Source organism: Lithobates pipiens, unplaced genomic scaffold (assembly GCF_037356315.1).
Source record: "Lithobates pipiens isolate NorthernLeopardFrog02 unplaced genomic scaffold, aLitPip1_a1.2 Scaffold_25, whole genome shotgun sequence".
Classification (NCBI taxonomy): Eukaryota; Metazoa; Chordata; class Amphibia; order Anura; family Ranidae; genus Lithobates; species Lithobates pipiens.
The window spans coordinates 16,703,601-16,719,346 of NW_027507787.1; the positions used below are offsets into that span (position 1 = coordinate 16,703,601).

At 45.6% G+C, this 15,746-nt stretch overlaps 1 protein-coding gene across 2 annotated transcripts in view; it reads right to left on the reverse strand.

Moving 5' to 3' along the window:
- PAPSS2 (3'-phosphoadenosine 5'-phosphosulfate synthase 2) overlaps positions 1–12,121 on the reverse strand; it is an 83,220-nt gene extending 71,099 nt beyond the window's left edge. The window contains exon 1 of one of the 2 annotated variants that reach the window (XM_077454141.1): positions 11,912–12,121. In XM_077454141.1, coding sequence (XP_077310267.1) covers positions 11,912–11,923 — 12 coding nt within the window. In that variant the 5' untranslated portion in view covers positions 11,924–12,121. The remainder of the gene's footprint in view (positions 1–11,911) is intronic. The other variant, XM_077454140.1, reaches the window with a different exon arrangement.
- Between the last annotated feature and the right edge of the window lie 3,625 nt (positions 12,122–15,746).

The window sequence follows — 15,746 nt, forward strand, 5'->3', positions numbered from 1 at the left end:
GTACACACGGGCGGACTGTATGGCCAACTTAGTCCGTCAGACAATCCGACGGACAGTCCGTCATACTTTCGAATGAACGGACTTGACCACACACGGATGAACAAACAGTCCGTTGAAAGCTTGCGCGATGACGTGTACAGCACGTACGACGGGACTAGAAATAGGACGTCCAATACACAGCAATGCAACCTTCCACCGTGTAAATCCTTTCTGAGCATGCGCCATACTCAGTCCGTCGAACTAGCCTACTCACGATCGGATTGTCCGCTGAAACCAAAGTCTGACGGACAATATTACGGAAATTCCGAAATACTTAGTCCGCCAGACTGCACGCTGAAAAAGTCCGCTGAAGCCCACACACGAGCGGACTGTCCGCTGAAATGTGTTTCGACGGACTAAGTTGGCCAGACAGTCCGCCCGTGTGTACGCGGCTTTATTCCAAGCAAAAAAATTGTGATTCTCTTTTTAACCAGAATCGTGCAGCTCTACTTGGGACACTAGTAGTGTTTTTCATCCTTCTCCCTATAAAAAGTTTTCTAATTTTACAGTTGTTACTAGCATTGCACCGATGCCGATATATGTGCTGATATTAAGCATTTGGACGAGTATCAGTACTCATGCAAATGCTCCGATACTAAAAATCAATACCTTCGGGTTTGGTTCGGCCAGCAGTCAATTCTCCTCCCTTCTGGCCAGCTGTCACCTCTGCCCTCATGTCTTTCCAGCTTCCTCACTCCACCCCGGCCACTCCTAACCCACACCAGCCTCTATCCCTCCCAACATTGTCCTCAGCTCCCAAAACCTCCTACTGTATCCACTACTGCAAATAAATAACTGGCTAACCTTACATTCCTTTAATATCTCCACAGCCACCAATACATACAGTGGATATACAATGATCCTCCCATCCCCCCCCCCTCCCCCCAAAGATCACAGCCTTTTCCATCCCAAACCTCCCACCCCATACCCCCTATCCCACTCCCTCTCAACTACCTTTGCCCTCACTTACACCCCCCCCCCCCCTCGCTCCAGCCTCCTACTGTGCATCTCTACTTTCTACCCCTTTTATGGTAGAATGAGAAATGCATATATATACTAGCACTAACACACACCTTTAAATATGTGTGTGAGGGAGGGGGGGGGGGGTTTACTTGCATGTGATTGGATATTCTTTGTCAACGTCCTATTTGCCTTTAGTAAATCAGCCCCTACATGTACAAAAATGCCAAGTCACAGTCTATGTTTTTTAAGATTGTGAAACCCTAGAAAGGGGTGGCCCTGTACTCCAACCTTGTGTACAGCTCCATATCTAAAGTAAAACACAGGCACATGGCAACAATGCCGACAAGTGAACAGAGTTCATAACGTCAAAAGCAAAATTATATCTTTAAACTTGCTATTTAATGGGCAACTATGGCACAAATACCATCTTTATACTACCTTCAGAAGAAATGCATATATTGTAACCAGCCAAAGTACCCTAAATTCTCAATTTTTCCACCTGCCAATCAAAAAAAAAAAAAAAGTGAAAGTAATAATGAAAAGGGAATTAAAGTTTTTTTATTTATTTATTTTTGACTTAACCGAAAGCAATGGATGTGGCAGCACCCAGGCTCCCCTTAGCAGACTCGCTTACCCTTTTTCTTGTAAAGTCTATACTCGGTGCCCGCTCAGCCAAGAGTAAGAAGCCTTTCAGCCATCAGTTGCTAACGACTGATTGAGGCAGCCCTGCCAGGATCTGCCAGAACACATACATGATTAGAAGTGTTACCAAGTCCTGGAGGTAACTTACCATATTACAGCAGCACCTTTCCTTAGCTCTTTGTGCTTATAAAAAGAGTAAAAAAGGTCTGTGATATGCAGTAGGGAGGTCTTTTAATTTTTTTTTCTTAACACAAGCCAGCCTATGGTCACAACCCGAAATGGGAACTTTAAATACATAACAACTGGAGCGGTATTAAACCCAAAGGCAAACATTCATCATAGCGCAGCTTACCAAATCTTAGCTGTTATGGCTGCATTTGTTTTCTTTTTTAGGCTCTCTTCCGTTTTCATTAGATGATCTGGCAAGTAGGCTTGTTGTTTTTCAAAAGAACAAGCTCTCCTCTGTGTATCAGTTACAGGGATAAACACTGGCACGGGTGCTTACAATGATCATAACTTATTTATGTAAAACCTTTTAAAAGAAATAAAAAATGTTGCTGTCACTGCTTATAGTGTGAGCTGGAGTGCGGCTTTAATTTGTTAGTGTATTTAAATCTAGTAGTACATCTAACAATTCACTTTCCCCCAAGCTGGCAATGCTGTTGTCCAAATATGATCCCTGTGCTCATTCATCCAGAGCGGGTAAACTATAATGTCTTGTACACACGGTCAGAAATTCCGATGGATAATGTCCGATCGGATTATCTTGTCGGAAAATCCGATCGTGTGTGGGCTCTATCGGACTTTTTCCGTCGGAAATACTGACGAAAAAAATTTGAGAGCAGGATTTTGTTGTCGGAATGTCGGACCGTGTGTACAGATGTGCTACTGGCCAGAACTCAAGGTAAAACCAGATGGGAAAAAGCCAAAAAAAAAAAATGAATGCAGCCACCACATCTAAGGATTGCTAAAGTGCAATATATTATATTTTTGGTTTTGCATTTAAAGGAGAAGTACAGCCAAAGCTTGTTTGGCTGTACTTCTGCTGTGAATCACAGGAGTGCAGTTTGTTCTGCACTCCTGTGACCCAGTTTCAGCATCACAGAGCTGGTCCAGGCTGGGGAAAGATCGCAACCATATGATCAGGATCCACCCAGGAGCCTGGACCGGTACCTGGCTTAGCCTCTCAGCGGGCTGCTCCTGCCCCATTCCCAGCCCAGCGCTTCAGTGAGCACCGGGGGGGCAGAGCAGTGAGCGGGTGACTGACATTTGCTGGCTCTTTGCTCATGAAGCACTGAGCAATCAACGGTGTTTGATCGCTCAGTTCTCACTCTTAGATGCAGCATCCACCTAGGCAAGTATGATGTTTAACAAAAAAAAAAAAAAAAAAAAAACTTCTCTTTTAATATTGCTTTCAAGTTTAAAGAAAGAACATGTGTAGGATACCTTGGTTGAACTCCTAGTTGCTCAACTTTCTCTGGCTAAAATGCTTTCTGAGTCACTGCCACAGAACAAACATGTAGCCAGTAAAGCCACTTAAGAACATATACATTTTAAAGGGGTTGTAAACCCTTGTGTTTTTTCACCTTAATGCATCCTATGCATTGGAGCTGCACGATTCTGGCCAAAATGAGAATCACGATTTGTTTGCTTACAATAAAAAGATCACGATTCTCATGATGTAAAATCTTTCCACATCATACAAAAAAAAAAAAAAAAAAAAAAAAAAAAAAAAAGGGCTAACTTTACTGTTTTTTTTTTAAATTCATTAAAGTAATTTTTTTTGCCATTTGAAAGACCACTACGCAAATACAGTGTGACATAAATTATTGCAACAACCACCATTTTATTCTCTAGGGTGTCTACTAAAATATATATATACCATTTTATGGTATATACCATTTTATTCTCTAGGGTGTCTACTAATAGATATGTAATTATCTAGAAAAAAAAATATTTTAACTTGAAACCAACAAATGTCAGAAAAAGGTTTAGTGGTTAAAACTTTTTTCACTTACACACAAAGTCTATTCCATTGATGAATTGTTAATTCAATGCAATGTTTATATAACTGATAAAGAATGTTTTGATTCTTGGCAGACTGCCCAGTTTTTCTCTTCCTCTCTTTTGACAGCTGTGAATTCAGAAGAGCAGAGAGAATACTTTGCATAGAAAGAATATGGAAAAACTTTAGTCAAGATTCAAGATCGCGATAACCATTCTTGACAATTAATCATTTCCGTCTACTATGCATTAAGGTGAAAAATTACCTGGAGTCACTGGCTCCCCAGCGCCCCCCCCCCCCCCCCGTTTTACTTACCTGAGCCCCTTCATCTCTTTGGCGAGGACAAATGCCCCTCTCTCCACAGCCATTGGCTCCCGCTGCTGTCAATCAAATCCAATGACGTGGGCGCCAGGGGCGGGGCCAAGTCTGGCATTCGTGTCTGTGGACACAAATGCTGGACTTGGGAGAGCGCCTGCAAGGTAACCCCCTCGGGAGAGCGCTTCTCCTAGCGGGTTATCTGATGTGGGGGGACCCCAGAAGACGATGTTCGGGGTCACTCTGTACAAAACAAGCTGCACAGTGGAGGCAAGTATGATATGTTTGTTATTTAAAAAAGTAAAAAACAATCCTTTACAATCACTTTGAGCCACTGGATAAACCCAACAACTAGCATTTTCAGCAGGATTATGTCTTGCATACACACGGTCGCACAAAGTTGTCTGAAAATCTGATCGCTCTGAACAAGGTGACGACAAACGCGTACATCGGGACTATAAATGGGCCAGTAGCCAATAGCTTTCGTCTCTTAATTTATTCTGAGCATACGTGGCACTTTGGGGTTTTTTCTGGAGTCGGCTGCATGTGATCAAGGGATTCGGACTACTGCTCTATTTTCATGTGGAAATAAAGACTCCTGCACACCGAGAGTGTGAACACGCGCATTTGACCATCTGAAAATTCAGAGGTCCATCAGAGCTGGTAAGAGTTTATTCCTACTGGTGGAAGGAGTGTCACATACAAGCAATTAGCGGTCTTTCCACGTGGTGTTCCCGCTCTACATGCTCTTCTGTTGTCATATATAAACCTGTGGACTTTTGTATTTTGCGCTGCACCATCTATATTAATTGATACGTGGCACTTTGTCCGTCGGAATTGTCTACACGCGATTAAAATTTAAATGATCAAATTTTGTTGTCGGAAAATTTTAGGTCCTGCTCTCAAACTTTGTGTGTTGGAAATTCCGACGGAAAAAGTCAGATGGAGCCCACACACGATCAGATTTTCCGACAGCACAATCCGATCACTTTCCATCAGAAAGTCCGACCGTGAGTACAGGGCATTAGAGCGATTTAGTTAGTTATTTGAATTACTGTGGGTACAATTTAGAAGTGGGATTTCAAATATGTAACCATAATTATAGTCTCATGCTTCAAATAATCTTACAGTCAGCTTAACGCTACAGCTAAGCTTACTTGAAGGGTATTTGGAGTATAGCAATGTTACTTTACCCATTTTGATGAAGGTTTGACCTGGAGTTTGGTCATGCTGACCTCAAGCAAGTCAGAAAACTGTGACTTCATTGTCTTGAATATTTACACTCATTTGCTACTTTAAGAACACCTGTTTGCTAAAGCCAAATGTCAAATAGGAAATCATGTTAATGCCATGCAATGTATAAACCAGGCAGACATGTTGATGCCAGATGTGGTTTTTGCTGCCTCTCAGAACAACCTGCTGACCTCTTGGGTGCTCTACAGTCTCTTGAGGATATAGAGAAGCAAAAACTTCCAGTAAGGTGCAATCCTTCTACACGACTGGTAGATAACGGTCAATAGCAGAAGATTGCCATGCTAGGTTTTACTTCTTCCAAATAATGACAGGAAGAGGAGTCTACAGGGGGTATCAGAACACCAAAAGAAACTGTAAATAGCTGGTTGTTAAAGCGGAAGTCCCGCAAATTATTATTTTTTTTTTAAGTCAGCAGCTACAAATACTGCAGCTGCCGACTTTTCAAATAAGGACACTTACCTGTCCAGGGTGCCAGCGATGTTGGCACCCAAGGCCGAACTGTCCCTCAGTCCTCAGATTCTGCCGCCATCTTCGGTAAGGGAATCAGGATCTTCCCGGTCACCTACTGTGCATGCGCAAGTCGTGCTGCGCAATACAAATGGTCCCTGCTGTCTCTGGGACCCGTGTGTGTCCCAGCAGACAGCGCGGAAGAGACGTAGACTCCCGTGGGAGTCTATGCCCGGAAGTGGGTGCAAATACCTGTCTTAGACAGGTATCGGCACCCCCCTCCCCCCCGAAAAGTGCTTTAAGGAGCGGACCAAGAAGCTGACCGCCGTGTCCTTACCAACCAATGAGTCATCAGCTGTCAGCAGGGTTCCCCCCGCTGACAGCTGAATGTAAAAAAAAAAAGAATTGCCGACAAGACTTTGTGAAAAACTGCCTATTGTCCTTTTTTACACTACACCTTTTTTGGGGTGAATGAGAAGGGGTATTATGTGGGGTAGCCCCCATATTGAGGGCATGTGACCTGGTATGGTTCAGGAAGGGAGGGCACTCACTCGCACCCCCCCCCCCCCCATTTCCTGACTTTCCAGTCTGCATGCTTGGATAAGGCCGCGTACACATGTACACATGGGCGGACTGTCTGCCCAACTTAGTCCGCTGAACAGTGTTTCAGCGGACAATCCGCTCGTGTGTGGGCTTCAGCGGACTTTTTCAGCGGACAGTCTGACGAACAAAGTCTTATGGAATTTCCGTAAGACAGTCCGTTCAAACTTGGTTTTGTCCGTCCAAACTTGGTTTCAGCGGACAGTCCGCTCGTGTGTAGGCAAGTTGGACGGACTAAGTATGGCGCATGCTCAGAAAGGGTTTACACGGCCGAAGGTTGCATTGCAGTGTATAGGACGTCGTTTTTCTACGTCATCACGCACGCTTTCAGCGGACTGTCTGCTCATCGTGTGTGGTCAAGTCCGTTCATGCCAATTTTGAACGGACTGTCTGTCGGATTGTCTGCCGAACTTAGTTGGGCAGACAATCCGCCCGTGTGTACGCGGCCTAAGGGTCTGGTATGGATTTCTGGGGGGACCCCCAAATAATTTTTTTTATTTGGTCTGGGGTTTCCCTCAAAATCCACAACAGATCAGAAGGGCCCAATATGAGGGGGGGGGGGGGGGGCACACTGTTTTTTCCCCAATGTTTTAAATGTTCCTCCGACAACTGATGACTCATCGGTTTTTAAGGACACAGCAGCCGGCTTCTCTGGCCGATCCTGAAAATAGAAGTATGTTTTGTTTTTTTCCCAGAATCTTACTTACCTAGGTCTATCCGATGCTGCATCTATCCCCTGGCGCCTCTGCACTGAGAACCGAGCAATCGGAAATCGCTGATGGCTCCATTGTCGCAGCTCCATGAGCAGAGAGCTGCTGACTGTCAATCAGCAGCTCTCCTCTCTGCCCCCTGCCCAAGTGCTGAACTGTGGAGGGGTGGGGGAGCAGCTGTCTCAGCCTCTCAGCAGCTTGCCGAGAGGCTGAGACAGGCATCAGTCCAGGCACCTGGCGGATCCAGACTTTATTGTAGTGATGACGCGGTGCCTGGCCTGATTCCTGTGACTTCTGCAGAGAGTGGATTTCAGACCGCTCTCTGCAGAAAACAGGCCCCAGTAGTGTAAAATGAACTGCACTCCTGTGATCCATAGGAGGAGCCCAGCCAAACGAGCTCAGGCTGGACTTCTCCTTTAATAACTAGCTATTCACACAGTTTAAAAATAAAATAAAAAATAAAAAAAGTGATTTTTTTACATTTTTTCTTGCATATATTTTATAGCAGAAAGTAAAAAATAATAAATAAATAATATTTTTATAGCGTAAAAAAAAAAAGGTGATTAAATACCACCAAAAGAAAGCTCTATTTGTGGGGAAAAAGGGACATCAATTTTATTTGGGTATCGTGCAATAGTCAGTAAAAGTAACACAGCGCAGTATTGCAAAAAAAAATGACCTAGTCAGGAAGGGGTGCACCTTTCAGAGCTTAAGTCATTAAAAAGAACACTTGGATAACACCATGGGCCCCATTTATAAAGCAGCAGTATGGCTTTACTATGGCCAATAACTCGTGCTGTAAAATGCCCCTTTCTCCCCTTCATTAAAGGGATTCTAAAAAGAAAGATTTTTTTTAATTTTTTTTTTAAATAACAAACATCTTATACTTACCTGCTCTGTGCAATGATTTTGCACATAGCAGTCCTGATACCTCTTCTTTTCGTGTCCCCCGCTGGCAGTCCAGGCCCCTCCCTCTTACCTCTTGCTAGGGGGGTACTTAAGCAGGCTCTCTTCCGAGCTGAGCTTTGAGTGTCTATTTACACACAGAGAATGGCTGGGCCAAACCCCCCCCCCCCGCTCTCTGATCACTGGCTGTGATTGACAGCTTCACAAGCCAATGGCCCATTTACAGATATGGCACCTTGTCCCTCTGTGTCCCTGCTGGAAAGATTTGGTGCTATGCACGCTTTAAAGTGGTTCTGCACCTAAAAAAAAAAAAATATATATTAAAAGCCAGCAGCTACTAATATTGCAGCTGCTGACTTTTGATAAAATCACACTTACCTGTCCCAGGGTCCAGCGATGTCGGCGGCAGATGACGAGCGATCGCTCGTCTCGCTGCTGCCCCCGCCGCCATCCTCTGTCAGGGAATCGGGAAGTGAAGCATCGCGGCTTCACTGCCTGGTTCCCAACTGCGCATGCGCAAGTCGCGCTGCACGTCTCTTCTGGTCCCCCGCTGTGTCCTGGGAACTGTGTGTTTCCCAGAACACAACGGGGGGGGGGGGGGGCGTTGCGTCTGCAGGGGTCTGCCCGGAAGTGGGTGCAGATACCTGGATTATCCAGGTAACTGCACCCCCCCCCCTGAAAGGTGCCGATTGTGGCACCGGAGGGGGGGAGGGATCAGATTAGCGGAACTTCCCCTTTAGGGTGAAGAATCGCTTTAAGACAGGCTTACTGTATGCACAAGATCATCGCTTACAGATTTCCCATATCCACCCCAACTCGTCTTTAGACATTGATGGATGTTCCTCGTCTTATGAAACTTTACTTAACTCTCTTTAGGCATAAGGGTAAAGGAACCCTTAGGCCGCATTCACACCTAAGCACTTTGTAGCTTTTACTGCAGCAGGGTGGCTGCTATACAGTGAGCAGCGTTTTGGTATGACACTCCGACGCAATCCCGTGACCTCTCTGTGGTCAATAGTCACTATCCCTGATCACCATCACACAAGTCATATGAAGACGCTGTACTCCACTGGGGACAGTATATAAAAAAAATGTAATTGAATTTCTTGATTTTCCAAAAAATTACGTCATAAAAGGGGTCATTTGGGGGATGTTTGTACTATCCTGGCATTTTCAGGCTTCAAGAAATGAGATTGCCAGTACATCAGGACTGATCCGTTTTCTGATAAATACCATATTTTGTAGAGACTTACTTTCATACAGACTAAATAATATACACCGATTTGGGATAGGGTTACCCCAAATGTAGCAGAATACATTATGGTCTAAGTTCACGAAGAAAGATTATTTATTTGCAAAATGTTGTAACAGAAACTAAGAAAAACTTTTTTTTGTGGGGAGTTTATATAGCAAAAAATGAAAAAACCCAGTGGTGATTAGTGTGAAGCTCAGCGTGCTTTGCGCATGCACAGTGGGGAACCAACTGACGAACGGCGGCAGCAGCATCCGAAAATTGGTTATATTAAAGGTTGCTGTGTGAGCCGCAGTCGGTTTAGGTGTGAACTGGGCCTCAAACACACATGTAAAATGCTGGAAATATTCTCCTAGAAGCACACATAGATCCATGCAAAAACGCTAAAAAAAAAAAAAAAAAAAAAAGTGTCTGACAATCACTCAGATATGAATGCAGCCTACAAGATTGCATGGTCAGAGTGTGACGTGTGTGATGAACCTATCAGAACACATGGATTAAACATTACTATTGGTTTTCATAGTGTGCCAGCAGGGACAAGCATTCCTAAGGATGAACTAAAGTTCGCCATACACTGATCAAACTGGACCAATTTCATTGTGTGGCCGTCTCTGCGCCACAGACATCAATCGTTTGATGGACTTCTGCTGAAGGGACATGCTGGAAAACTTCTCGATTAGTGGCTGCAGCCAATCAACTGCTGGTCAGTGTATGGTGACATCAGTGAGTTCCACTATCCCAGTGGTAGGGGAATTCCTTCATCCATCCACTATACCAGTGGTCTCCAAACTGTGTCCCTTTACCAGCTTTTATCCGGCCCTTGGGGTAATATTTCATCCTCTGACACCAACAATGGAGCACAGTTACTCCCAATGACGCCAATGATGGGACACAAATCCTCCCAGTGACACCAACGATGGGGCATGATTCTTCCCACCCAATGACACCAATGATAGGACACAAATCCTCCCAATGACACCAACAATGGGGCACAATACCTCTTACTGACACCAAATATAATGCATTGTTTACTCCCACTGATGCTGGGACGTTTTCTACTTTCAGTGGCCACAGTGTGCCCCCCCCCTAATTTCTGAAGGGCAGTAAACTTTCCCTTTGTATAGAAAGTTTGGAGACCCCTGCCCTATACTTACCTCCTCTCGAAAGGTCTGAAATCTATAAGAGGTCCCTTGCCAGCATCTTCTCCCAAGAGGTCAGCCTTTGATCATCCTCACTGGCCAGTGTTAAATGATGAACCGCCCGCACATGCTCAGCAGTCAGTCATCCTGGCACACAGGGACCGTGTTGGCAAAGCAAGCCGAGCTGTGCATGCGCAGCTCAGTGTGCATTCTGCAGAGGTAGGTGATAAGTACCCTGCCTACCCCCATTTTTTCTAAACTGCCTTCAGATAGACTTTAAAAGAAGAGGTCCAGCCTGCTTCAGAAATAATTAAAAGTCAGCAGCTACAAACATTGTAGCTGCTGACTTTTAGTTATAGGACACTTACCTGTCCAGGGAGCCCACGATATAAGCACCTCAGCCGATTTTTACATGGGCTCTCAGGTGCTGCTGCCACCATTGCTTCTAAGGGAAATTTGCAATGAAGCCTTGAGGCTTCACAGCCAGTTCCCCACTGCGCATGTGCGAAGCGCGCTGCACTTTCTGAATGACCCCGGGGGGGGGGGGTGCAAACCTCTGAGTGATCCCACAACAGCAAGATCACTTGGAAGTGGGGATGGGTACTTGTCAAAAACAGGTATCCGCTCCCCCCTCCCCAGAAAGGTGCCAAATGTAGCACGGGGGGGGGGGGGGGGGGGGGCAGATAATTGGATCTTCCACTTTTGGGTGGAGCCCTGCTTAAATTACTGTTCATATACCACAGAAGGGAAAATCCCAGAATATTACAAGATCCTCACAGATGGCGGAGTGCTCATGCACACGGGGCATGCGATTTTCTCCTCTGAATGTCTTTTACCCCTGGCAGAAAAAAAAAAATCAGCATAAAAATCACGTCTAAAGCTGCACAGTGCAAGTGTTTAGACGAGCTCACGTGCGTTTAGGTGCATCGAGTGTATTTTCTGCCCAAACGCTCCTCTCCTGAACGCGTTGGTGATGATTCTTTCAGCCTGTAGATGCCTATGTATGTATGGGCACACAGAGGGGAGTTTACAGGCAGAGAAAGAAAAACGCCTGTAAAAGAAATGTTTTTGAAAGCCCTGTGTGCTCGGGCCCATACACGGTCAGATCAGATCTATCGAATAATAACAGAAATCTGTCAATGTATGGCTGCAGAGTCGCAGTCATCCCGGCCGAATCTCATTGTCAATTCAAGTTCTACATTCTATTCTATATATGAAAGGTTAGGGGACCATACACAACTAGACTATACACTCAATGAGCAATTCCAGCAACACAATTCAATTGATCAGATAGGAATAGAAGTGACTGGCGACTTTGTCGCAGCGCTGAGATACTTGAATAGGATGGAATACCATCAGATTACATGGTGGAAAGCGAGATGTGATCAGTAACTTTCAATCATATCTTCCAATTATTGATGGAAATGCCCAGCCCCCAACGACTGAATGGGTTGTGGACTACTGATTGATCGGAAAGTGATTGGATAATGTATTGCCGTGTGTATGGTCGCAGATGGGAGCACACTGCTGCTGCAGCACCTCTTGGGGCAGAGCTGTCAGTCAGTGAACTCCTCTCTGGGATCACTTACAGATGAATAGAGGAGAGAAGAAGAAGAAGAACATTGAGAAAGTCCCCTACCGGCTTGGACATGCTGCTGATCGGAGCGGAGTGATTGGACACAGCGGAGGAGTCCGGTCTGCTGAGGATCGCTCCACCAACGAGGTATTATAGGCCGGCCAGACACGTAGCAAAGTCCCCGGACCAACCTTTCCCCGGCTAGGCTCCGCCCCCTCATCATCCACCGTACTCAGGGGGACTGAGCGACACGGCTGGGGTACGGACAAGGGTCAGGGGCCGGGGGCGGGGCTTGCGTACTTCTCCAGCCTGGTCCCGCCCACATAGGTTTACCCCGCCCTATCCCTCATCTGGGTAATGAGTGAGGACTGGAGAGGCAGCGGGGGGGGGTCAGAGCGGAGTCAGTGATAGGAAAGTTCAGCGGGTACAGCGAGCGCTGACACAGTGCTGAGTGGGAGTGACACCGCTCTCTGTACGGGACTGTCATAGAGGAAAAGCAACTCTCCTCCACTGTGTCTTCTTCTCAGAACATAACTCCGTTCCCCCTTCTTTAAATAAACTTTATTTGGAATGTTACAAAGCTGCATTCCATTCATCTCTATACGTCGAAGCTCAGCTGTGCGGAACACAGAGCGCCGAGGAACAATGCATATTAGAGGGGTCCCCATAGTCCCCCTATACTCTATGTAGGGACATGACCCCCAACATGGACTATAGGAAGGGTCCTGTGAACACAGCCCTGTCATTAGAGGGGTCCCTATAGTCCCCCTATACTCTATGTAGGGACATGACCCCCAACATGGACTATAGGAAGGGTCCTGTGAACACAGCCCTGTCATTAGAGGGGTCCCCATAGGCTCCCTATACTCTATGTAGGGACTTGACCCCCAAACATGGACTATGGGAAGAGTCATGTGCACATAGCCCTGTCATTAGAGGGGTCCCTATAGTCCCCCTATACTCTATGTAGGGACATGACCCCCAACATGGACTATAGGAAGGGTCCTGTGAACACAGCCCTGTCATTAGAGGGGTCCCCATAGGCTCCCTATACTCTATGTAGGGACTTGACCCCCAAACATGGACTATGGGAAGAGTCATGTGCACATAGCCCTGTCATTAGAGGGGTCCCCATAGTCCCCCTATACTCTATGTAGGGACAGGACCCCCAACATGGACTATGGGAAGAGTCTTGTGCACACAGCCCTGTCATTAGAGGGGTCCCCGTAGGCTCCCTATACTCTATGTAGGGACTTGACCCCAAACATGGACTATGGGAAGAGTCCTGTGCACATAGCCCTGTCATTAGAGGGGTCCCCATAGTCCCCCTATAATCTATGTAGGTACAGGACCCCCAACATGGACTATGGGAAGAGTCTTGTGCACACAGCCCTGTCATTAGAGGGGTCCCCATAGTCCCCCTATACTCTATGTAGGGACTTGACCCCCAAACATGGACTATGGGAAGAGTCATGTGCACATAGCCCTGTCATTAGAGGGGTCCCTATAGTCCCCCTATACTCTATGTAGGGACATGACCCCCAACATGGACTATAGGAAGGGTCCTGTGAACACAGCCCTGTCATTAGAGGGGTCCCCATAGGCTCCCTATACTCTATGTAGGGACTTGACCCCCAAACATGGACTATGGGAAGAGTCATGTGCACATAGCCCTGTCATTAGAGGGGTCCCCATAGTCCCCCTATACTCTATGTAGGGACAGGACCCCCAACATGGACTATGGGAAGAGTCTTGTGCACACAGCCCTGTCATTAGAGGGGTCCCCGTAGGCTCCCTATACTCTATGTAGGGACTTGACCCCAAACATGGACTATGGGAAGAGTCCTGTGCACATAGCCCTGTCATTAGAGGGGTCCCCATAGTCCCCCTATAATCTATGTAGGTACAGGACCCCCAACATGGACTATGGGAAGAGTCTTGTGCACACAGCCCTGTCATTAGAGGGGTCCCCATAGTCCCCCTATACTCTATGTAGGGACATGACCCCCAACATGGACTATGGGAAGAGTCATGTGCACACAGCCCTGTCATTAGAGGGGTCCCCATAGTCCCCAGATCTCTTCTGGTTGGACTGCAAGCCACATTCCCAACCCTGCACTGTTCTCTTTACTTCTGGATAGGCCCTCACACAGCCTAACAGCTAGATGCTCCCGGGATAGGCCCAATCTCCAGCCTTATCAGCCCAGGTCAATAGGACACACGTCCACCCAGATAGCCGTCCACGTGGCACAAAACACAGATAGCCTGACTCCACCCAAATATGTAGGTGTTCCCAGCAGGCCAAGGGATTCAAGAAAACCCCTGCCCATTGGCTGGAATACCCCATATACCCATAATCTGACCTTGAGTTGCCCTTCTCATATCTAGTACCACCAAGTACCCAGCCACCTAGTGGTAGAAGAGAAAAGTGCAACAAGGCCAAACTTATGGAGAAATCAATGGATCTCTATCAACCAGGATAACTACTCCAGGCAAGTAAATTTGTGAGGAGCAACCCTGCCTAAGCTACAGGGTGCTACATAAGTTTAAAGCTGTAAATCGCGCTTTGTTATTTTTACCTACAGGTAAGCCTATAATAAGGCTTACCTGTAGGTAAAATAAATATCTAAATATGCACCGTTTAGGAGATATTCACCCTGCATGCAGCCGGGGACATTGTTGACACATGCATTCTGAAAGTCTGGCATACCGTTCCAGACCTTCAGAGCCTCTTGCTGGAACTAAGGGCTCCCGCGCATGCGTGATGTCATCGCGGCTCGGGCCACTCACAGTGCCAGAGCCTGCAAACCCAGAAGAAAGGCTGGGGAAGACGACAGAGCGCCGCTGGAGGGGCTTCGTTCTAAGGTATTTCATAATATGCTCTTATGCAATGCATACTAGCACATTATAACATTGTCTTACAAGTGTTTTTTTTTTTTTTTTGTTTTCTCATTCTGCAGCTGTTTACTACCACGTTAAATCAGTAGTTTTAGCTAGAAAATTACTTATGACCTCAAACATTATCCTTTTTTTTTTTTTTTTTTTTAGCATAAACCCTAGGGAATAAAATGCCGATCTGTGCAATTTTTTTATGTCACACAATGTTTGCACAGCGGTTTTTCAAATGCAATATTTTTTTTTTAAATACACTTTAATTAATTAAAAAAACACAATATTTATCCCATTTTTTTTTGTAAAACATGAATGATGATGTTACGTCAAGTAAATACATACCTAACACGTCATGCTATAAAATTTCACCTACTCGGGAATGGGGACAAAGTATGGTACTTAAAAATCTCCATAGATGACACCTTAAAAAACCTTAACAGGCAGGTTACCTGTTTAGAGTTACAGAGGAGGTATAGCATTAGAATTATTTCTATCGTTCTAACCTTCGCAGGGATACCTCACATGTGTGGTGTGAAAACCGTTTACATATGCGGGCACGACTTGTGCATGCATTCGCTTCTGCGAATGAGCAAGGAGGGATGGGGGCGCTTTAATTTACAGTTAGCAAGCACTCACTAGGAGCACATTTAACCCTGTGATTGCCCTTGATGTTAACCCCTTCTCAGTCAGTGTCATAAGTACAGTGACCGTGCATTTTTTTTTTTTTAGCACTGATCACTGTATTAGTGTCACTAGTCCCCAAAAAGTTTCACTTAGTGTCAGATTTGTCCACCGCAATGCCGCAGCCCCACTAAAAATCACTGATCGCCACCATTACTAGTAAAAAAGAAATAAAAAATCAATAAACATATCCCATAGTTTGTAGACGCTATAACTTATGTGCAAACCAATCAATATACGCTTATTGGTATTTTTTTTTACCAAAAACATGTAGCCGAATACATATTGGCCTAAATTGATGAAGAAAAAAATAATTTTTTTACAT